We start from the raw sequence: 24245 nt of genomic DNA on the forward strand, positions 1-24245 counted from the left end.
CCTTTTGCTCAGTTCCATCTACGACCGCTGCTGCTTTGTATGCTCAGTCAGTGGAATGGAGATCATTCAGATTTATCTTAGAGGATAAATCTGGACCCTCTAACAAGAGAGACTCATGGTGGGTGTCACAGGAATATCTTTCTCGTGGGCACTTGCTTTCTGAGATCTTTCTGGGAAATTGTGACTACGGACGCCAGCCTGTCAGGCTTGGGAGCAGTTTGGGGCCTTCTAAAGGCTCAGGTTCTTTGGTCTCTGGAAGAGTCCTCTCTTCCCATAAACATTGGAGTTGAGAGCTATCTTCAATGTCCTATCAGCGTGGCTTCCACTGTCGTTGGTCTGGTTTATAAGATTCCAATTGGACATCACCACCTCAGTGGCTTACATTAACCACCAGTGAGGGACTCTGAGTTCCTTAGCAATGCAGGCGGTAACTCGCATTTTTCCAGTGGGCGGAAGCCCACAATTGTCTCTTATCTGCCATCCACATTCCAGGAGTGGACAACTGGGAAGCACATTTTCTGAGCAGACAGACCTTTCATATCATATTTAGATATCCCTCAAGTGGGGTGTTCCAGAGTTGAATCTTATGGCGTCCTGCCAAAACACCAAGGTTCTAAAGTACGGTTAAAGGTTAAGAGATCCTCAGGCCGTTCTGATAGATACTCTAGCAGTTCCTTGGAGGTTTTATCTGGCTCATCTGTTTTCTCTGTTTGCTCTCCTTTCACGAGCCATTGCTTATATCAAACAGGAGAGAGCGTCGGTGATAGTAATAGCTTCTGCATGGCCTCGCAGGATCGGGTTCGCGGATCTAATAAGGATGTCATTTCCACCTCCTTGGAGGTTACCTCAGAGGAAAGACCTTCTACTTCAGGGTCCTTTCCTCCATCCAAACCTAGATTCATTGAAGCTAACTGCTTGGAGATTGAACGCCTAGTTCTGTCTAAACGTGTTTTTTCTGAAGCGGTCATTGAAACTATGATTCAGGCTTGAAAAACGGTTACTCGCAAGATTTACCATAAGATATGGCGTAAATATCTATCTTGGTGTGAATCTAAGGGATTCCCCGGATTTTGTCTTTTCTTCAGGATGGACTGGATAAGGGTTTATCGGTCAGTACTCTAAAGGGTCTGATTTCTGCATTATCCTTTTGCACAAAAGTCTGGCAAACCTACCAGATGTTCAAGCCTTTGTATAGGCCCTGGTTTAGAATCAAGCCTGTGTTCAAACCTTTTTCTTCCCCTGGAGCCTTAATTTAGTTCTTAAAGTTTTGCAGCAGGCTCCGTTTGAGCCAATGCATTTTGTTGATATAAAACTTATTGTGGAAAGTTTTGTTTCTTGTTGCCATTTCTTCCGCTCGCAGAGTGTGTGCTTTCAGCTCTGCAGTGTGATTCTCCCTACCTTATTTTTCATGCTGATAAGGCGGTCCTTCATACTAAATTGGGGTTTCTCCCTAAGGTGGTATCAGATCGAAACATTAATTAGGAAATTGTTGTTCCTCCTTTTTGTCCTAATCCTTCTCAAAAGGAACGTCTTTTGCATAACTTGGATGTTGTGCGGGCTCTAAAATTTTACTTACAAGCTATTTAGGATTTTCTGCAATCTTCTGCCCTGTTTGTTGTTTTCTCTGGAAAGCGTAAGGGTCAAAAGGCCACTTCTACTTCTCTGTCTCTCTGGTTGAGAAATTTGATTCGTTTGGCTTATGAGATTGCTGGACAGCAGCCTCCTGAGAGAATTACGGCTCATTCCACTAGGGCTGTCTCCTCTTCTTAGGCTTTAAAAAATGAAGCTTCTGTGGAACAGATTAGCAAGGCGGCAACATGGTCCTCTTTGCATACTTTTTTTTTTTTTCAAAATTCTACAAATTTGATACTTTTGCCTCGGCTGAGGCCTCTTTTGGGAGAGAGGTTCTTTTTTCCCTCCCTGTTCATTCCGTGTCCTTTAGCTTGGGTATTGGTTCCCACTAGTAATTGGAATGACATTGTGGACTCTCCATGTCATAGGACAGAAAACAAAATGTATGCTTACCTGATAAATTTCTTTCTTTCCGGACATGGAGAGTCCACGACCCTGTCCTTTTTTTTTTCTTCGGCTGAATGACTGGGGGTTATGGGTAAGACAGTTACACTTAACAGCTTTGCTGGGGTGCTCTTTGCTTTCTCCTGCTGGCCAGGAGTTTAATATCCCACTAGTAATTGCAATGACGTTGTGGGCTCCATGTCCATAAAGAAAGAAATGTATCCGGTAAGCATACATTTTGTCTCTTTACAATAAACACACTTCGTAACAGCAGCTGAGTCCCCTGTACACCTTCCGATACTAAGTTAGATTTATGGACAGAATCAGAATGCATTATAGCATTGAGCACAGCAAAGCAAAAATAATTATATCCCCTTAAAGGGACATGAAACCCACATTTTTTCTTTCATGATTTAGAAAGAGAATGCAATTTTAAACATCTTTCTAATTTACTTCTATTATTTAATTTGTTTTATTCTCTTGATATTCTTTGCTGGAAAGCATATCTAGATATGCTCAGTAGCTGCTGATTGGTTGCTGCACATAGAAGCCTCGTGTAATTGGCTCACCCATGTGCATTGCTTTTTCTACAACTAAGGATATCTAAAAAATGAAGCAAAATAAATAATAGAAGTAAATTGTAATGTTGTTTAAATTTGTATTCTCTATCTGAATCATGAAAGAAAGATTTTCTGTTTAGTGGCCCTTTAAGAAAGCTCCAGAGGAATTAAAAAATTTACCCCCTCCTGAAGTAGCTTTAAATGACCGGAATAAACCCAACTGCAATTCAAAGGAGACCAATATCACATTTGAAGGCCAGATTACACTCAGTGAAACTGAATAATGTGCGCAAAAAAATGACAGTTAAGAAGGGGGTATAGCGAGACAGACATATGTACGCTAACCCGATGTGTAATCCAAAGTGCAAATAAATAACAGTACAGAGCTTGCTGACGTGAAATTTAAAATAATCACGCTAAAAAACCAGCACACACAAAGTATAGAAGATTAAAAGAGAAATTCTAGTTATTTTTCTAGGGGTTTTTGTTTTGTTTTCTCTTAAGTGTATCCAGTCCACGGATCATCCATTACTTGTGGGATATTCTCCTTCCCAACAGGAAGTTGCAAGAGGATCACCCACAGCAGAGCTGCTATATAGCTCCTCCCCTCACTGCCATATCCAGTCATTCTCTTGCAACTCTCAACAAAGATGGACGTAGTAAGAGGAGAGTGGTGTATTATAGTTTAGTTTTTTTACTTCAATCAAAAGTTTATTTTTAAATGGTACTGGAGTGTACTGTTTCATCTCAGGCAGCATTAGAAGAATCTGCCTGTGATTTCTATGATCTTAGCAGAAGTAACTAAGATCCACTGCCGTTCTCACATATTCTGAGGAGTGAGGTAACTTCAGAGGGGGAATGGCGTGCAGGTTTTCCTGCAATAAGGTATGTGCAGTTAATATATTTCTAGGGATGGAATTTGCTAGAAAAATGCTGATACCGGATTAATGTAAGTTAAGCCTTAAATGCAGTGATAGCGACTGGTATCAGGCTTATTAACAGAGATACATACTCTTATAAAAGTGTAATATAAAACGTTTGCTGGCATGTTAATCGTTTTTATATATGTTTGGTGACAAAACTTATTGGGGCCTAGTTTTTTTCCACATGGCTGGCTTGATTTTTGCCTAGAAACAGTTTCCTGAAGCTTTCCACTGTTGCAATATGAGTGGGAAGGGCCTATTTTAGTGCTTTTCTGTGCAGATAAAAATACTGACAGACATTCAGCTTCCCTCTGCATGATACAGGACATCTCTGGAGGGCTCAAAAGGCTTCAAAGTCGTGTTTGAGGAGGGTAACAATCACAGTAGTCTGTGGCAGTTGTGACTGTGTTTAAAAAACGTTTTTGTCATTTATTCTGTTTTTGTTATTAAGGGGTTAATCATCCATTTGCAAGTGGGTGCAATGCTCTGCTGACTTGTTACATACACTGACAAAATTTGAAATAACAGTGAAAAAAGGCAGTTACACTAACAAAATATTTACAATTTGTTTCTCTTAAAGGCACAGTAACGTTTTTTTATATTGCTTGTTAACTTGCTTTAAAGTGTTTTCCAAGCTTGCTAGTCTCATTGCTAGTCTGTACAAACATGTCTGAAACAGAGGATACTTGTTCATTATGTTTAAAAGCCATGGTGGAGCCCCATAGGAGAATGTGTACTAAATGTATTGATTTCACCTTAAACAGTAAAGATCAGTCTTTATCTATAAAAGAATTGTCACCAGAGGGGTCTGTCGAGGGGGAAGTTATGCTGACTAACTCTCCCCACGTGTCGGACCCTTCACCTCCCGCTCAAGGGACGCACGCTAATATGGCGCCAAGTACATCAAGGACGCCCATAGCGATTACTTTGCAGGACATGGCTGCAATCATGAATAATACCCTGTCAGAGGTATTTTCCAGATTGCCTGAATTGAGAGGCAAGCGCGATAGCTCTGGGGTTAGACGAGATACAGAGCGCGTAGATGCTGTAAGAGCCATGTCTGATACTGCGTCACAATATGCAGAACCTGAGGACGGAGAGCTTCAGTCTGTGGGTGATGTCTCTGAATCGGGGAGACCTGATTCAGAGATTTCTAATTTTAAATTTAAGCTCGAGAACCTCCGTGTATTGCTTGGGGAGGTATTAGCTGCTCTGAATGACTGACACAATTGCAGTGCCAGAGAAATTGTGTAGGCTGGATAAATACTATGCAGTGCCGGTGAGTACTGATGTTTTTCCAATACCTAAAAGGCTTACAGAAATTATTAGTAAGGAGTGGGATAGGCCCGGTGTGCCCTTTTCCCCACCTCCTATATTTAGAAAAATGTTTCCAATAGATGCCACTACACGGGACTTATGGCAGACTGTCCCTAAGGTGGAGGGAGCAGTTTCTACTTTAGCAAAGCGTACCACTATCCCGGTTGAGGACAGTTGTGCTTTTTCAGATCCAATGGATAAAAAATTGGAGGGTTACCTTAAGAAAATGTTTATTCAACAAGGTTTTATTTTACAGCCCCTTGCATGCATTGCGCCTGTCACTGCTGCGGCGGCATTCTGGTTTGAGGCCCTGGAAGAGGCCATCCATACAGCTCCATTGACTGAAATTGTTGACAAGCTTAGAACTCTTAAGCTAGCTAACTCATTTGTTTCTGATGCCATTGTTCATTTGACTAAACTAACGGCTAAGAATTCCGGATTCGCCATCCAGGCGCGTAGGGCGCTATGGCTCAAATCCTGGTCAGCTGATGTGACTTCAAAGTCTAAATTACTCAACATTCCTTTCAAGGGTAGACCTTATTCGGGCCTGGTTTGAAAGAAATTATTGCTGACATTACTGGAGGTAAGGGTCATACCCTTCCTCAGGACAGGGCCAAATCAAAGGCCAAACAGTCTAATTTTCGTGCCTTTCGAAATTTCAAGGCAGGTGCAGCATCAACTTCCTCTGCTTCAAAACAAGAGGGAACTTTTGCTCAATCCAAGCAGGCCTGGAAACCTAACCAGTCCTGGAACAAGGGCAAGCAGGCCAGAAAGCCTGCTGCTGCCTCTAAGACAGCATGAAGGAGCGGCCCCCTATCCAACAACGGATCTAGTAGGGGGCAGACTCTCTTCGCCCAGGCGTGGGCAAGAGATGTTCAGGATCCCTGGGCGTTGGAGATCATATCTCAGGGATATCTTCTGGACTTCAAAGCTTCTCCTCCACAAGGGAGATTTCACCTTTCAAGATTATCTGCAAACCAGATAAAGGAAGAGGCATTCCTAAGCTGCGTACAAGATCTCCTTGTAATGGGAGTGATCCATCCAGTTCCGCGGACGGAACAAGGACAGGGGTTTTATTCAAATCTGTTTGTGGTTCCCAAAAAAGAGGGAACCTTCAGACCAATTTTGGATTTAAAGGTCCTAAACAAATTCCTCAGAGTTCCGTCATTCAAGATGGAAACTTTTCGAACCATTTTACCCATGATCCAAGAGGGTCAGTACATGACCACAGTGGACTTAAAGGATGCCTACCTTCACATTCCGATTCACAAGAATCATCATCAGTTCCTGAGGTTTGCCTTTCTAGACAGGCATTACCAATTTGTAGCTCTTCCATTCGGGTTGGCTACAGCCCCAAGAATTTTTACAAAGGTTCTGGGCTCACTTCTGGCGGTCCTAAGACCGCGAGGCATAGCGGTGGCTCCTTACCTGGACGATATCCTGATACAGGCGTCAAGCTTTCAAATTGCCAAATCTCATACAGAGATAGCTCTGGCATTCCTGAGGTCACATGGGTGGAAAGTGAAAGAAGAAAAGAGTTCTCTATCTCCTCTCACGAGGGTTTCCTTCCTAGGGACTCTAATAGATTCTGTAGAAATGAAAATTTACCTGACTGAGTCCAGGTTATCAAAACTTCTAAATGCTTGCCGTGTTCTTCACTCCATTCCGCGCCCCACGGTGGCTCAGTGCATGGAAGTAATCGGCTTAATGGTAGCGGCGATGGACATAGTGCCATTTGCGCGCCTGCATCTCAGACCGCTGCAATTATGCATGCTCAGTCAGTGGAATGGGGATTACACAGATTTGTCCCCTCTACTAAATCTGGATCAGGAAACCAGAGATTCTCTTCTCTGGTGGTTATCTCGGGCCCATCTGTCCAAGGGTATGACCTTTCGCAGACCAGATTGGACAATTGTAACAACAGATGCCAGCCTTCTAGGTTGGGGTGCAGTCTGGAACTCCCTGAAGGCTCAGGGTTCATGGACTCAGGAGGAGAAACTCCTCCCAATAAATATTCTGGAGTTAAGAGCAATATTCAATGCTCTTCTGGCTTGGCCTCAGCTAGCAACACTGAGGTTCATCAGATTTCAGTCAGACAACATCACGACTGTGGCTTACATCAACCATCAAGGGGGAACCAGGAGTTCCCTAGCGATGTCAGAAGTCTCCAAGATAATTTGCTGGGCAGAGACTCACTCTTGCCACCTGTCAGCGATCCATATCCCAGGTGTAGAGAACTGGGAGGCGTATTTTCTAAGTCGTCAGACTTTTCATCCGGGGGAATGGGAACTCCATCCGGAGGTGTTTGCTCAATTGGTTCTCCGTTGGGGCAAACCAGAATTGGATCTCATGGCATCTCGCCAGAACGCCAAGCTTCCTTGTTACGGATCCAGGTCCAGGGACCCAGAAGCGGCACTGATGCTCTAGCAGCGCCTTGGTTCTTCAACCTGGCTTATGTGTTTCCACCGTTTCCTCTGCTCCCTCGTCTGATTGCCAAAATCAAACAGGAAAGAGCATCAGTGATATTGATAGCGCCTGCATGGCCACGCAGGACCTGGTATGCAGACCTAGTGGACATGTCATCCTTTCCACCATGGACTCTGCCTCTGAGATGAGACCTTCTAATACAAGGTCCTTTCAATCATCCGAATCTACTTTCTCTGAGACTGACTGCATGGAGATTGAACGCTTGATCCTATCAAAGCGTGGCTTCTCCGAGTCAGTAATTGATACCTTAATACAGGCACGAAAGCCTGTCACCAGGAAAATTTACCACAAGATATGGCGTAAATATCTTCATTGGTGTGAATCCAAGAATTACTCATGGAGTAGGGTTAGGATTCCTAGGATATTGTCCTTCCTCCAAGAGGGTTTGGACAAAGGATTATCAGCTAGTTCTTTAAAGGGACGGATTTCTGCTCTGTCTATTCTTTTTACACAAGCGTCTGGCAGAAGTTCCAGACGTTCAGGCATTTTGTCAGGCTTTAGTTAGAATTAAGCCTGTGTTTAAACCTGTTGCTCCTCCATGGAGCTTAAACTTGGTTCTTAAAGTTCTTCAAGGGGTTCCGTTTGAACCCCTTCATTCTATTGATCTCAAACTTCTTTCATGGAAAGTTCTTTTTTTCTGATGGCTATTTCCTCGGCTCGAAGAGTCTCGGAGTTATCTGCCTTACATTGTGATTCTCCTTATCTGATCTTTCATTCAGATAAAGTTGTTCTGCGTACAAAACCTGGGTTTTTACCTAAGGTGCTTTCTAACAAGAATATCAATCAAGAGATTGTTGTTCCATCATTGTGTCCTAATCCTTCTTCAAAGAAGGAACATCTTTTGCATAATCTAGACGTAGTCCGTGCCTTGAAGTTTTACTTACAGGCTACTAAAGATTTTTGCCAAACATCTAACCTGTTTGTTGTTTAATCTGGACAGAGGAGAGGTCAGAAGGCCTCGGCGACCTCTTTCTTTTTGGCTTCGGAGTATAATCCGTTTAGCCTATGAGACTGCTGGACAGCAGCCTCCTGAAAGGATTACTGCTCATTCTACTAGAGCTGTGGCTTCTACCTGGGCCTTTAAAAATGAGGCCTCTGTTGAACAGATTTGCAAGGCTGCAACTTGGTCTTCCCTTCATACTTTTTCCAAATTTTCCAAATTTGATACTTTTGCTTCTTCGGAGGCTGTTTTTGGGAGAAAGGTTCTACAGGCAGTGGTTCCTTCCGTTTAAGTTCCTGCCTTGTCCCTCGCATCATCCGTGTACTTTAGCTTTGGTATTGGTATCCCACAAGTAATGGATGATCCGTGGACTGGATACACTTAACAAGAGAAAACATAATTTATGCTTACCTGATAAATTTATTTCTCTTGTAGTGTATCCAGTCCACGGCCCGCCCTGTCCTTTTCAGGCAAGTCTAAATTTTAATTAAACTACAGTCACCACTGCACCCTATGGTTTCTCCTTTCTCGGCTTGTTTCGGTCGAATGACTGGATATGGCAGTGAGGGGAGGAGCTATATAGCAGCTCTGCTGTGGGTGATCCTCTTGCAACTTCCTGTTGGGAAGGAGAATATCCCACAAGTAATGGATGATCCGTGGACTGGATACACTACAAGAGAAATAAATTTATCAGGTAAGCATAAATTATGTTTGTTTTTATAAATCTTAAATGTCATACATTTGTTCTTGAAGTTAATATTTGGATATTGCAGAAGACAAACTAGGAAGAGTTTGTGTGTCTTGTACATGTTTGATTCTAGAAATATTGGAAACGAAACAAAATGAATAACATTAACGGTTGCTTATTCCCAGTAATGCAATAGAATATATGTTCTGGTGTAGTTTCTTGTGGTATTATGCATCTGAGCACTTTGCTCCCATAGGGTTGTGATATTCACATGTATTTTTCTTCTCTCCCAGAATGCACTTTCAGAGGCAGTCACCAAGTTTCCCCAAAGTACGGGCTCTTTCCCAAGGGGAAGTGATGCAGACATCCCCTACAGTGCCACTTGACCAGGTAAGCAGATTATGAATTATAAGATGTAAAATGAACTCCAAGTAGTGTTGATTTAGCAGCAGAATGAGGGTGGTCATTTGCCACTTGTCCACACAGACCTGATGCATTTACTAGAAACATTATAGCTCATTGTCTTGTTGCCCCTGCCTGTGCATATTTGATAACTGCTGCAAAGTGCAAGGCAAAGTTTTGGGTAAGGAGTTAAGTGCTGCTTATCCTCTTGCTCTCTGTGTTTTTAATAAAGGAAAAATGTGCTTGCCCCACAAGCCAAAAAGCAAATTCAATAACCTAGGTTTCCTACAAAATGGCATCAATTGTTTAGCGCAGTGAGCACACTCATTTACAGCATGCCCTAACTGGACAAAGTTGAGAGATACGATAGATACTGTAGTTTTAAATGGATAGAAAGGTCAAAAATTAAATGTGCATACGAATGTGAAATATAAGCATTTTTGCAATATACTTCCATTAGCAAAAATGCTTCTAGTAAAAGTTATTATTTTTCTGCAGCATACTCGCATATCCTTTTGAGGGCCTGTTTGACAGTATTTAAACACCATGTCTGCTCAGAGGTTCAACAGTAGCTTGTATGGCACAAATGGTGTATTCAGAAGTAATGTACACCACTGCGCCACCTCTCTGAGCAAGCATGGGTTTTGAATACTGGTGCACGGGCCCTCACCGGATATTTGCATATGCCACAGAAACAGTCAGAACTTTTTCTAGAAGCAATCTTTGCTAATGAAAGTATATTGCAAAAATGCTTAATCTAATTTTATTTTTTGACATTTCTATCCCTTTTAAAGTAGTTTTGTAAGATATAAAGTGAAAAATGTTAAATTCTTTTAAAACATTTTTGTATTTAGATCATTGACAATATAGTACAGTATATGTTGGAATAAATAACAAAAGGATAGCTGTACCTCTTTAAAAAGATGGCAAAGTAAATATTACGGACCCAAACATTTACTTATAGTACATGCATTGCCAACCTTTTCGGAGCTGTAGTTTCTATAATACCGGTGTCATGGGCTTGTTGTCGATTCAGTGCGTCAGATCATTCCATTCAACTAAATTTTAGCCAGCCGCATTACCCAACGCATAAAAGAGAGAGACACTCTGAGACAAGTGTAAGGTTATGAGGCCGATAGAACATACACCAAAGAAAATGTTACAAAACATATGTGATAATTGCAACAGATTTCGTTTCGAAGGGACATGTCTTTTTTACGCATAGTATATGTATCATAAATCACAATATAAATGTTTAAAAATAATCGCTAACTATCCCTTATTAGGAAAATCTACATTGTTTTGCAGTACAGAGATATACTAGTTGAAGAAAACCTACAATTTTGAATATTGTAGGGTCAGTTTTGAGTTACATTTCAGAAAAAGGAAGCAAAATAAAGTGTATTTATTTTATAAAAAAATGTTAAGTTTAATGTCCCTGTCAACTATTGTCGCTAACTATTTATTCTTTCACAGGTGTAACTTATGAATAAGGTCATGAATGTACCCAGTTCCTAGGGAAGGAGACCTAAGAGCCCTCTGCCTTAAACGGGCCTGTGCCTTTAGGGATTTCTTTCTTCCACCCTAGAGAAAAGGACTATAGGATTCTCACAGCTGTCTGTTCCACCTCTTCAAAGCCAAGAAGTGCCCTGTGACACCTTATACTGTAATGCCTCTTGTACGGCTCATCATGCTTTTCTCATTCGGATATATAGGACAGACTTTCTCAGGAAAATACGAGCACTAGCTCCTCTGTTTACAACTAGTTTTTGCTGCCTTTGCATCTTTTTTTTTTTTCTTTTTTTTCCCATTTTTATATTGATATTTCCTTTTCATGTTTTCATGGAATGTACATAACGTTCTCTAGGCCCTTCCTACTTGTTTACGTTAAGGATTCCAAACTGAACACAAAAGTATATATGGCTAAAAAGGTTCCATGGTGTTTACGTCTACCAACCATTTATTGCACGGCCATCTTGTGAAAACCAAGTGCCCCAGTCTAGGCAGTTGGACTAATAAGTGCACAGATTTAATTCAGTGGTTAGAACAGATATTAAAAAGATGAATACATTTGGAAGCCAGAAAATGCTAGCACATTTAATGTTTGATGCCTCTACAACAAAGGAATTTTTAAAAAAAAGTATATTTTATGTTAAAGAATGACAGTGGAGTTATTAATTTAAAAAAAATAGATTTTTTTTTTTATTGGAATTTATGCACCTTGCAGGAAGAGTTGGGGGACTTCTCCCCATTTGGCAACTATATCCATGTATCCTATCCCTATTTACTTGTGCCATTACTAAGTGGGTTTGATTTGGTTTAAAATATTCAGGGGGAAATGTTTTTTGGCTTCCAATCTTTACAGATGTTTATGCTATCCCATGAATGATTACAGTATTCATGATATATATTTTTTATTTTTTTTAACATTGTGACTGCATGATAGTTTTTCCTGTGCACTGCTCTGGTCTTTCTGAAATGGTAAATAAACTGTCAGGGGCCCACAAGTCCAGTTGCAAAAGACAAATTAATGATATTCCATTTATTGGTTAAACTTGTAGATCAGTTACGGACTCACTTTTTCAAAATTGATTGTACTGCTGGGGAATGTTCTTTGATAACTGAAGGTGGGGAGTCATTTGCCCTAAAAGTTCTGCCATCAGATTTTTAAGACACTGGAATTTAATGATATTTCTAGGACCTTTAAATATGGATTATTTTGTTCTTGGCTTGATTAATTCCACATGCTCCCTGAAAATGTGAATTATATTTATTTTGTTTTAATATAAATGTGTATATATTGGTTCTGTGTGTGTTTTTTTTTTTTTTTTTATATATATAAAATATATATTTAATTTTTTTTTAGTTGCTCCACACAACCTCCAAGTTACCTCAGCAGTTAACTTCATGTGCTCTAAACAGTTTGTTTTGTTGTGTTTTTTTTTTTTTTTAAATAAATCTGTATATACATATATATATGAAGATGAAATGTGTGAGAAATATTTTCCAGATGAAGTGGAATATTTTGTATAAAATGCATTTCTAGAATAAATGATTTAGCTTATATTTAGTTTTTTTCATTTATTTATTAAAATTTATATTTCAAGAGTATTTTATTTTTAAATTGTTTTAGTATATGTTGTGAGTTTTTTGCAATTTAGCATGTGCACCACTGTTCATAACTGCAAGGGAGAGCCGAACTGTCTGCCAATATCCTACTTTCTTTGGACAATACACTAACCTTTTCAGTCATGTGCATAAAAGAGCAGTAGTTAAAAAGTCAAACTTTAAGCCAGACATTTGTCATCCATGTGAAAAAGTAGCATCTAAATGTGTTAAAAAAAAAAAAAGTATGATCAAAAAAAGTAATCTTTTAAATTGAAACCAATTCATCTGTATCCATTGTATACTACCTACTAGACATTTGCATTTGAAGCCTATTTTGGACCCCAATGCGGAAGAAGGCAGCTCTTCTATTTTTTTTTTGCCTAATTTATTCTTGTAAAAGTGAAACGCGCTAAGATCTGTGCATTGCCAGTGTGTTGAATTTTCACAAGAATAAATCCGGCTCTGAAAAGAGGCGAATGCTGCAAGAGGCAGTCTTCTTCTGCATTCAGATCCTAACAAAGGATATGCATGTCTAGTCATTATCACATTTAATGTGATTAAAAAATGTTTCTTCTGGCCCCACACCATATAAATTAGATTCAGAAATGTTTGCTTAAATACAGGACCTTGTATTAAACATAGCATTGTGCCTTATATCCAGGTTTTAAAAATGTAACAACTTACAAATCAAGTCACTATAAAGAGCACCTTAGTCCACGAGACATCACATGTGGAAATTACATTCAAGGAGGACAGGGGGTAGAAAGAAGTTTTCAGCCAGGAAGTGAAACGTCTTTTTCCAGTGTGGAAATGTCACAGGCCTCCCAGGTGAAATGCAGAATTATTTGCCAGTTTCCCACTGGTTTACAGTGTGCTGCTCCTTGTGTGACCTACAGCCCTCGCCAAATGAGAAGTGGATTTATCTGCCAATCCCCTGTGTTTCTTGTGAGATCCTTGACATCATGCTGGCACTGCCTCAGACAGGCCAATCATACTGGTGAAGTTTTCCGCTGAGGGAAGCACAGTTTACCTAAAGGTGCTGACAGGTAAGTACCAGCTATTACTATGAACATGTATACGATTCACACAGTCGGGACTTTTATAACTTTGAGCGCTAAACTTAGTAGCCTCATTTTAACCATTCAGCTTTAGCTCTCTCTGGATTTGCTGGAGACCTTAACACAACCATATTAACTCACAAATCTAGGCGTTTAAGATTTTGGTTTTAATGCTCACTGGTAGTGTAGCGTTGGTTAACTCCCTTTTCCTATGGGGCTTTAACCATTTCTATGTGTTTGGAGGAGCTCTCAGGATGGTAGAGGTGTTGAGACACACTGATATTAGAGCTTTTCTTAAATTGGGGAATAAAATTATTTAACTCTTTGCTGTCTCTGTACTGCTTACATTTTGTCTGTCTGATACTTAAGCTACTATACTTTTTTTTTATATATTTTTTTTCCAATTAATATACAATAAATGAAAGAATATATATTTATGCCATATAACAAAAAACAGGATATTAAGATTTCCAAATTATGGTTTTCACAAATGAAATATCACCAAAGAAATTGTATTAGTTCCTTGAACTACACTATATACCTATACAATATGAAAGACATTTATCATGCTAAAACAAAAATACAAGATACAAAAATAACCAAACAATACAAATCAATGTTATTTTTAGAAAAACCCTGATTTTTTTATTTATTTACTCTTTGTTTCACAAAAATAAAAAAATAAACCTCTCTCCCCACCACTCTCAGCCTCAGAGTACTTCCCTATCTCTAATAGTTATTTTAGTTGGATTAAATAACTCCTGATATCTGGCGACCATATTTGAGGAAGAAAGTCTGCCAACAGCAGAGCAAGAAAGGTTTCCAATCTCCTAATAGGAGCAATAAATTGCACCGCAATTGGCCATACTAAAATAACTTTCTTCGATTTTGAAAAGAATGCTTTCATGCGCAATTCAGAGTACAGTTTTATATTGTGCAACTCTAAAGTCATTTGTAGGTATACTTTATTAACTAGTTCAGCTATACTAGGAGCCTTGGAGTCCTTCAAGCTTCTTAATGTCAGATTCCGTGTAGCCAAAATAATCGTATTAACCAGATTTTGAAAAACCAGATTTTGTGCACCAGTATTAAGATGGGATTGATCATAATATAAAAAAAAAACTGAAAATCTGAAAACCTAATCCTTTTATCTAGAAACTTATTTAGCCAAAAAATAGCTTTAAACCAGAGTTGTCTAATTTCTCTTGTAAGGTGTATCCAGTCCACGGATTCATCCATTACTTGTGGGATATTCTCCTTCCCAACAGGAAGCTGCAAGAGGATCACCCACAGCAGAGCTGTCTATATAGCTCCTCCCCTAACTGCCACCTCCAGTCATTCTCTTGCAGCTCTCGACAAGGGAAGTATCAAGAGAGATGTGGTGAATAGTGTAGTTTATCTTCAATCAAAAGTTTGTTATTTTTAAACGGTACCAGCGTTGTACTGTTTTTTTACCTCAGGCAGAAATTAGAAGAAGAGTTTTGCCTGAGGCTTTTGATGATCTTAGCAGGTTGTAACTAAGGTCCACTGCAGTTCTCACACATAACTGAAGAGTATGGGGAAACTTCAGCTGGGGGGACGGCCTGCAGAATTAACTCCCCTGAGGTATGTTCAGTATATTTTTTTCTAGAGGATAAGAACTAGAAAATGCTGACAGTGCCTGATATATTTAAGGTAAACCTGATTGCAGTGATTTAATAAACGACTGGCATCATGCTTGCAGTAAAGGGTAATATTCATATTACTTTCTATTATGGCTTAGTATGTAAAACGTTTGCATATATAAAGAACGTTTTTTTTACTGAGGGTGATAAATCTTTATTTGGGGCCTAGTTTTCCACATGGCTGACTAGATTTCTCCTAGGAGTAGTTATTTATGGCCCTTTCACTTTGAGTGCATGGTGGGAGGGGCCTATTTTCGCGCTCTAATTGCGCAGTTTTTACATTTTGAGACATCCAGCTTCCCTGAAGGAGTCCCCTGACATATTGGACCTCTGTAAGGGTTTTTTGTGCCTACAAAAGTCATATATGGGAAGGTAGGAGCCACAGTAGAGCTGTGGCAGTTTGCTTGTGACTTTTATAACGGTTTTACCGTTTTTTGCTTCGTTTTTGAGCCTGAGGGGTTAACCATCCATTTGCAAGTGGGTGCAATGCTATTTTAGTCTGTTATACACACTGTAAAAATTTCATAAAGTTAACTGCTTTTTTCACTGTTTTGCAGTTTTTGTGTTTGTTTTTTTCCCTTAAAGGCACAGTACCGTTTTTTATAATCTGCTTTTTCACATTAAAGTGTTTTCCAAGCTTGCTGGTCTCATTACTAGTCTGTTAAACATGTCTGACATAGAGGAAAATCCTTGTTCATTATGTTTAGAAGCCATTGTGGAACCCCCTCTTAGAATGTGTACCAAATGTACTGATCTTACTATAAGTTATAAAGACCATATTCTGGCTTTAAAAGATTTATCACCAGAGGAAATTGACAAGGGGGAAGTTATGCCGACTAACTCTCCCCACGTGTCAGAGCCTATAACTCCCGCTCAAGGGACGCCAAGTACATCTAGCACGCCCATTGCGTATACTTTACAAGACATGGCGGCAGTTATGAGTCATAGTCTTACAGAAGTATTGTCCAAACTGCCAGGGTTACAAGGAAAGCGAGACAGCTCTGGGGCTAGAACAAAACAGAGCTCTGACGCTTTAGTAGCTATGTCTGATATACCCTCACAATGTGCAGAAGCCGAAGAAGGAGAGCTTCTATCTGTGGGTGATTTTTCTGACTCGGGGAAGACGCTTCAACCTGATTCTGATATGTCTATATTTAAATTTAAGCTTGAACACCTCCGCATGTTGCTCAGGGAGGTTTTAGCAACTCTGGATGACTGTGACACCATTGTAGTCCCAGAGAAATTGTGTAAATTGGATAAATACTATGCAGTGCCTGTTTACACTGATGTTTTTTCAATACCTAAGAGGTTTTCAGAAATTATTACTAAGGAATGGGATAGACCAGGTGTACCGTTCTCTCCCCCTCCTGTTTTTAAAAAAGATGTTCCCTATAGATGCCGCTACACGGGACTTGTGTCAAACAGTCCCTAAGGTGGAGGGAGCAGTCTCTACCCTAGCGAAGCGTACAACTATCCCTGTCGAGGACAGTTGTGCTTTTCTAGATCCAATGGACAAAAAATTAGAGGGTTACCTTAAGAAAATTTTTATTCAACAAGGTTTTATTCTCCAGCCCATTGCATGCATTGCCCCTGTCACTGCTGCTGCGGCCTTCTGGTTTGAGTCTCTAGAAGAGGCTCTACAGGTAGAAACCCCATTGGATGATATCCTTGACAAGCTTAAAGCTCTTAAGCTAGCCAATTCATTTGTTTCTGACGCCGTTGTTCATTTAACCAAGCTAACAGCTAAAAACTCAGGTTTTGCTATTCAGGCGCGTAGGGCGCTATGGCTTAAATCCTGGTCAGCTGACGTTACTTCAAAGTCTAAGCTTCTCAATATTCCCTTCAAGGGGCAGACCCTATTCGGGCCTGGACTGAAGGAGATCATTTCTGATATTACTGGAGGAAAAGGTCACGCCCTTCCTCAGGATAGGTCCAACAAATTAAGGACCAAACAGACTAATTTTTGTTCCTTTTGAAATTTCAAGAGTGGCGCAGCTTCAACTTCCTCTAATACAAAACAAGAGGGAAATTTTGCCCAGTCCAAGCCGGTCTGGAGACCTAACCAGGCTTGGAACAAAGGAAAGCAGGCCAAAAAACCTGCTGCTGCCTCTAAGACAGCATGAAAGATCAGCCCCCGATCTGGAAACGGATCTAGTAGGGGGCAGACTTTCTTTCTTCGCCCAGGCTTGGGCAAGAGATGTCCAGGATCCCTGGGCGTTGGAAATTGTGTCCCAGGGATATCTTCTGGACTTCAAAGCTTCTTCCCCAAAAGGGAGATTTCATCTCTCACAATTATCTGCAAACCAGATAAAGAGAGAGGCATTCTTAAATTGTGTTCAAGACCTCCTAGTTATGGGAGTGATCCACCCAGTTCCAAAGGAGGAACAGGGGCAAGGCTTCTATTCAAATCTGTTTGTAGTTCCCAAGAAAGAGGGAACTTTCAGACCTATCTTAGATCTCAAGATCCTAAACAAATTTCTCAGGGTCCCATCCTTCAAGATGGAGACTATTCGAACCATCCTACCTATGATCCAGGAGGGTCAATATATGACTACCGTGGACTTAAAGGATGCTTATCTTCACATTCCGGTACACAGAGATCATCATTGGTTTCTCAGGTTTGCCTTCCTAGACAGGCATTACCAGTTTGTGGCTCTTCCCTTTGGGTTAGCTATGGCACCAAGAATCTTTACGAAGGTTCTAGGGTCACTCCTAGCGGTCCTAAAGCCGCGGGGTATAGCAGTAGCCCCTTACCTAGACGACATTCTGATACAGGCGTCGAATTTTCAAATCGCCAGGTCCCATACGGACATTGTGCTGGCATTCCTGAGGTCTCATGGGTTGAAAGTGAACGAAGAAAAGAGTTCTCTATCCCCTCTCACAAGAGTTTCCTTCCTAGGAACTCTGATAGATTCTGTAGAAATGAAGATTTACCTGACAGAGGCCAGGTTGTCAAAACTTCTAAATTCCTGCCATGTTCTTTATTCTACTTCTCGCCCTTCAGTGGCTCAGTGTATGGAAGTAATCGGCTTAATGGTAGCGGCAATGGACATAGTGCTGTTTGCCCGCCTACATCTCAGACCACTGCAACTCTGCATGCTCAGTCAGTGGAATGGGGATTACACAGATTTGTCCCCTCTACTAAATCTGGATCAAGAGACCAGGGATTCTCTTCTCTGGTGGCTATCTCGGGTCCATCTGTCCAAGGGTATGACCTTCCGCAGGCCAGATTGGACAATAGTAACGACAGCCCTTCTGGGCTGGGGTGCAGTCTGGAACTCCCTGAAGGCTCAGGGTTCGTGGACTCAGGAGGAGGCACTCCTTCCGATAAACATTCTGGAACTAAGAGCGTTATTCAATGCTCTTCAGGCTTGGCCTCAGCTTGCTGCGGTCAGGTTCATCAGATTTCAGTCTAACAATATCACGACTGTAGCCTACATCAACCATCAAGGGGGAACAAGGAGTTCCCTAGCAATGTTGGAGGTTTCAAGAATAATCCTATGGGCAGAGGTTCACTCTTGCCATCTATCAGCTATCTATATCCCAGGAGTAGAGAACTGGGAGGCGGATTTTCTAAGTCGACAGACTTTTCATCCGGGGGAGTGGGAACTCCATCCGGAGGTGTTTGCACAGTTGATTCAACTTTGGGGCAAACCAGAACTGGATCTCATGGCATCTCGTCAGAACGCCAAGCTTCCTTGTTACGGATCCAGGTCCAGGGATCCCAAGGCAGCGCTGATAGATGCTCTAGCAGCGCCTTGGTCCTTCAACCTGGCTTATGTGTTTCCACCGTTTCCTCTGCTCCCTCGTCTGATTGCCAAGATCAAGTAGGAGAGAGCTTCGGTGATTTTGATAACACCTGCGTGGCCACGCAGGACTTGGTATGCAGATCTGGTGGACATGTCATCCCTTCCACCATGGACTCTGCCGCTGAGGCAGGACCTTCTACTTCAGGGTCCTTTCAACCATCCAAATCTAATTTCTCTGCGTCTGACTGCTTGGAGATTGAACGCTTGATTTTATCAAAACTTGGTTTCTCCGAGTTGGTCATTGATACCTTAATTCAGGCTCCAAAGCCTGTCACCAGGAAAATCTATCTTCATTGATGTGAATCCAAGGGTTAGAAAATGATTAGAAAGGAGCGCCACAAGTAGGCGAGGTCTTGAAGGATAGAGAGTTAGGTATAATGTTAGACCACAAGTAAGAGTGACACTATATACTTAGTATAATACTATTAATGAACCACAGAGGTGGTGATGGTACTAACATATGCGTGGAAGAAATCGGTATATGTATAGCACAGATCTAAGCAAGTGTATCCCAGAACTTTATACAAATTACCTTGATACTAAAGTAGATGCTACCAAAAGGTGGTGGTGGCACTTTCTGAGTTGGGGACAGAGTGTGAATTTGAATGTATAGCACAAAAAAGGATATTCTAGAGCAGTCTTCCCCAAAATGTTACAAAATTTAATTCTATTACATTAATAAATATAGATCCATATACACATTAAAATTGAGATTGAAATTGGTGTTACTTAAAACAATTCCCACTGTCTAAAATAAATAATACTTTAGATTATGGCATCTAAACATGAGCCTCACATATGTAAATGAGGATGACAGTAGGAGCGTGAGCACGCCATCAAATGTGCGCTAGCAGATTTACCTGCTACAAATATGGCATAAAAACGCAAGCCCATAGAGTGGGTAATCAAGTTAATGGTACAATTGCGCTAGAGAGTAATGCAAGTTATAACATTAGCATTGGTTATAAAACGACCTAGATAAAATCATATAAAAAACATAAAAGAAATAGAACAATAATAATAATAATGTGGAAGTAGTGATAGTTCCAAAAAAATGCGATCTCCAAAAAATAATAATAAAACAACAATCCAATCAAGTGAAAAACAGTCCAAATTGGTGAAAACGATGTATCTGCAGAATGTTAATCAATCCAAAATTTTAATCAATCCAAAATTGTGAAAAATATATAAAAAAGAAAAAAGAGGAAAAAACGTGAACAACTAGTGTGTGCACAAAACTAGTGAAAGTGATCACAAAAAAAACATATAAAGCTTGATATTCCTGAATGTTTGTTCCGTGAATTTAATTGTCCCTTCAGTTGCAGTCCTAACAATGAGGGATATGTGGAAGTAAAAAATGTAACTTAAAAATAGAGATAAAAATAAAAAGAAGAGTCTGGGAAGTCCTCAAAACCTGTGAATAAAGGATAACAACATAGTGTAAAACTGTAAAATATTCATTAATTAGTCTTGAAAAAGGCCTCTTTTGTGGGCCAAAACGCGTTGACAAGTATATGGTGAGCAATATTCCTTTTAATTAATGAATAGAAATTGTGATGATCTAAAATTGTCCCATTAAATCAGAGTTTCTGCCATGCCTTCACAACATTTTGTATATATTAATAATTTGGAAACCGGGCTAGGTAATCTAGTGGCTGGACAGTGCAGCAAGGCTTTTAACAATTTCTTGTTCCATATTTACAACTGTTACATAATTTCCTTCAGTAAGCCAATCTATAGCAAATTTAACCAAGGCTATCAAGTTATAATATTTAATACTAGGTAGAGCTAATCCACAGTATTTCTTAAACTGTATTAATCTATCCATAGCTAACCTCGACTTCTTTTTGTCCCATAACAAACATGTGCACGCTGCATTAAATTTAAGTATGTCCCTTTTTAAAATAAACAAAGGAAGATTCTGTAAGAAAAATAAGCGTGGAAAAAGTATTGTCTTTAAAATCATAATTTCTCCAACATTGGTGTGTCCGGTCCACGGCGTCATCCTTACTTGTGGGAATATCTCTTCCCCAACAGGAAATGGCAAAGAGTCCCAGCAAAGCTGGCCATATAGTCCCTCCTAGGCTCCACCCACCCCAGTCATTCTCTTTGCCGTTGCACAGGCAACATCTCCACAGAGATGGTTAAGAGTTTTTTGGTGTTTAAATGTAGTTTTTTATTCTTCTATCAAGTGTTTGTTATTTTAAAATAGTACTGGTATGTACTATTTACTCTGAAACAGAAAAGGAGGAAGATTTCTGTTTGTGAGAGGAAGATGATTTTAGCAGACAGTAACTAAAATCGATTGCTGTTTCCACATAGGACTGTTGAGATGAAGTAACTTCAGTTGGGGGAAACAGTTAGCAGACTTTTCTGCTTAAGGTATGACTAGCCATATTTCTAACAAGACCATGTAATGCTGGAAGGCTGTCATTTCCCCTCATGGGGACCGGTAAGCCATTTTCTTAGTCAAGCAAACAGAATAAAGGGCTTAATATGGGCTATAAAACTGGTAGACACTTTTATGGGTTAAATCGATTGCTTTATTTGGACATTTTATACATGTTTATGCTGATAATTCACATTTATAAACTTGGGGAACGTTTTTTAACGGCAGGCACTATGTTAGACACCTTTTCCAGTCAGGGAGGGCCTTCCCAGTTGTAGGCTGAGCCTCATTTTCGCGCCATTACTGCGCAGTTGTTTTTGAGAGCAAGACATGCAGATGCATGTGTGAGGATCTGAAAATAGCTGGAAAAGTTTCTAGAAGGCGTCATTTGGTATCGTATTCCCCTCTGGGCTTGGTTAGGTCGCAGCAAAGGCTATAGCTGGGACTGTATAGGGGTTAAAATTGTAAACGGCTCCGGTTCCGTTATTTTAAGGGTTAAAGCTCTGAAAATTGGTGTGCAATACTCTTAATGCTTTAAGACACTGGTGAAATTTTGGTAATTTTTTAACAATTCCTTCATACTTTTTCACATATTCAGTAATAAAGTGCTTCTGTTTAAAATTTAAAGAGACAGTAACGGTTTTGTTTTAAAACGGTTTTTGTGCTTTATTGACAAGTTTATGCCTGTTTAACATGTCTGTACCTTCGGATAAGCTATGTTCTATATGTATGAAAGCCAATGTGTCTCCCCATTTAAATTTGTGTGATAATTGTGCCATAGCGTCCAAACAAAGTAAGGACAGTACTGCCACAGATAATGAAATTGCCCAAGATGATTCCTCAGATGAGGGGAGTAGACATGATACTACATCATCTCCTACTGTGTCTACACCAGTTTTGCCCATGCAGGAGGCCCCTAGTACATCTAGCGCGCTAATGCTTATTACCATGCAACAATTGACGGCTGTAATGGATAACTCCATAGCAAATATTTTATCCAAAATGCCTACATATCAGAGAAAGCGCGATTGCTCTGTTTTAAACACTGAAAAGCAGGAGGGTGCTGATGATAATTGTTCTGTCATACCCTCACACCAATCTGAAGTGGCCATGAGGGAGGTTTTGTCAGATGGGGAAATTTCAGATTCAGGAAAAAATTCTCAACAAGCTGAACCTGATGTTGTGACATTTAAATTTAAATTGGAACATCTCCGCGCACTGCTTAAGGAGGTGTTATCTACTCTGGATGATTGTGACAACTTGGTCATTCCAGAGAAATTATGCAAGATGGACAAGTTCCTAGAGGTTCCGGTGCACCCCGACGCTTTTCCTATACCCAAGCGGGTGGCGGACATAGTAAATAAGGAGTGGGAAAAGCCCGGCATACCTTTTGTTCACCCCCCCCTATATTTAAGAAATTATTTCCTATGGTCGACTCCAGAAAAGACTTATGGCAGACAGTCCCTAAGGTCGAGGGGGCAGTTTATACTCTAAACAAGCGCACTACTATTCCTATCGAGGATAGTTGTGCTTTCAAAGATCCTATGGATAAAAAATTGGAGGGTTTGCTTATAAAGATTTTTGTACAGCAAGGTTACCTTCTACAACCCATTTCGTGCATTGTTCCTGTCACTACAGCAGCGTGGTTCTGGTTCGAAGAACTAGAAAAGTCGCTCAATAGAGAGACTCCATATGAGGAGGTTATGGACAGAGTTCACGCACTTAAGTTGGCTAACTCTCTTATTTTAGATGCCGCTTTGCAATTAGCTAGATTAGCGGCGAAAAATTCAGGGTTTGCAATTGTGGCGCGCAGAGCGCTTTGGCTAAAGTCTTGGTCAGCGGATGTATCATCCAAGACAAAATTGCTTAACATCCCTTTCAAAGGTAAAACTCTATTTGGACCAGAATTGAAAGAGATTATCTCAGACATCACTGGGGGAAAGGGCCACGCCCTTCCACAAGACAGGCCTTTCAAGGCCAAGAATAAGTCTAATTTTCGTTCCTTTCGCAATTTCAGGAACGGACCGGCCTCTAATTCTGCATCCTCTAAGCAAGAGGGTAATGCCTCACAACCCAAACCAGCCTGGAAACCGATGCAAGGCTGGAACAAGGGTAAGCAGGCCAAGAAGCCTGCTGCTGCTAAGAAAACAGCATGAAGGAGTAGCCCCCGATCCGGGACCAGATCTAGTAGGGGGCAGACTCTCTCTCTTTGCTCAGGCTTGGGCAAGAGATGTTCAGGATCCCTGGGCACTAGAAATAGTTTCTCAGGGTTATCTTCTGGAATTCAGGGAACTACCCCCAAGGGGAAGGTTCCACATGTCTCACTTATCCTTAAACCAAATAAAGAGACAGGCGTTCTTACATTGTGTAGAAGACCTGTTAAAGATGGGAGTGATACACCCAGTTCCAATAAAGGAACAAGGAATGGGATTTTATTCAAATCTGTTCGTAGTTCCCAAAAAAGAGGGAACCTTCAGACCGATTTTGGATTTGAAGATCCTAAACAAATTTCTCAGGGTACCATCGTTCAAGATGGAAACCATTCGAACGATTCTACCCACTATCCAGGAAGGTCAATTTATGACTACCGTGGATCTAAAGGATGTGTACCTACATATTCCTATCCACAAAGAACATCATCAGTTCCTAAGGTTTGCCTTTCTGGACAAACATTACCAGTTTGTGGCCCTCCCATTCGGGTTAGCCACTGCTCCAAGGATTTTCACAAAGGTACTCGGGTCCCTTCTAGCGGTTCTAAGACCGAGGGGCATTGCAGTAGTACCATACTTGGACGACATTCTAATACAAGCGTCGTCCCTGTCAAAAGCAAAGGCTCATACAGACATCGTTCTAGCCTTTCTCAGATCACACGGATGGAAGGTGA

General features: G+C 40.6%; 1 protein-coding gene across 1 annotated transcript in view; it reads left to right on the plus strand.

Moving 5' to 3' along the window:
• Positions 1-12399, plus strand: part of LOC128664882 (chromatin remodeling regulator CECR2) — a 246728-nt gene extending 234329 nt beyond the window's left edge. The window contains exons 18-19 of the mRNA XM_053719678.1: positions 9225-9321; positions 10810-12399. Of these exons, the coding sequence (XP_053575653.1) occupies positions 9225-9321; positions 10810-10815 (103 nt within the window). The 3' untranslated portion in view covers positions 10816-12399. The remainder of the gene's footprint in view (positions 1-9224; positions 9322-10809) is intronic.
• Positions 12400-24245: the final 11846 nt, after the last annotated feature.

The sequence above is a fragment of the Bombina bombina genome, chromosome 6 (assembly GCF_027579735.1).
Source record: "Bombina bombina isolate aBomBom1 chromosome 6, aBomBom1.pri, whole genome shotgun sequence".
In the NCBI taxonomy this organism is placed as follows: domain Eukaryota; kingdom Metazoa; phylum Chordata; class Amphibia; order Anura; family Bombinatoridae; genus Bombina; species Bombina bombina.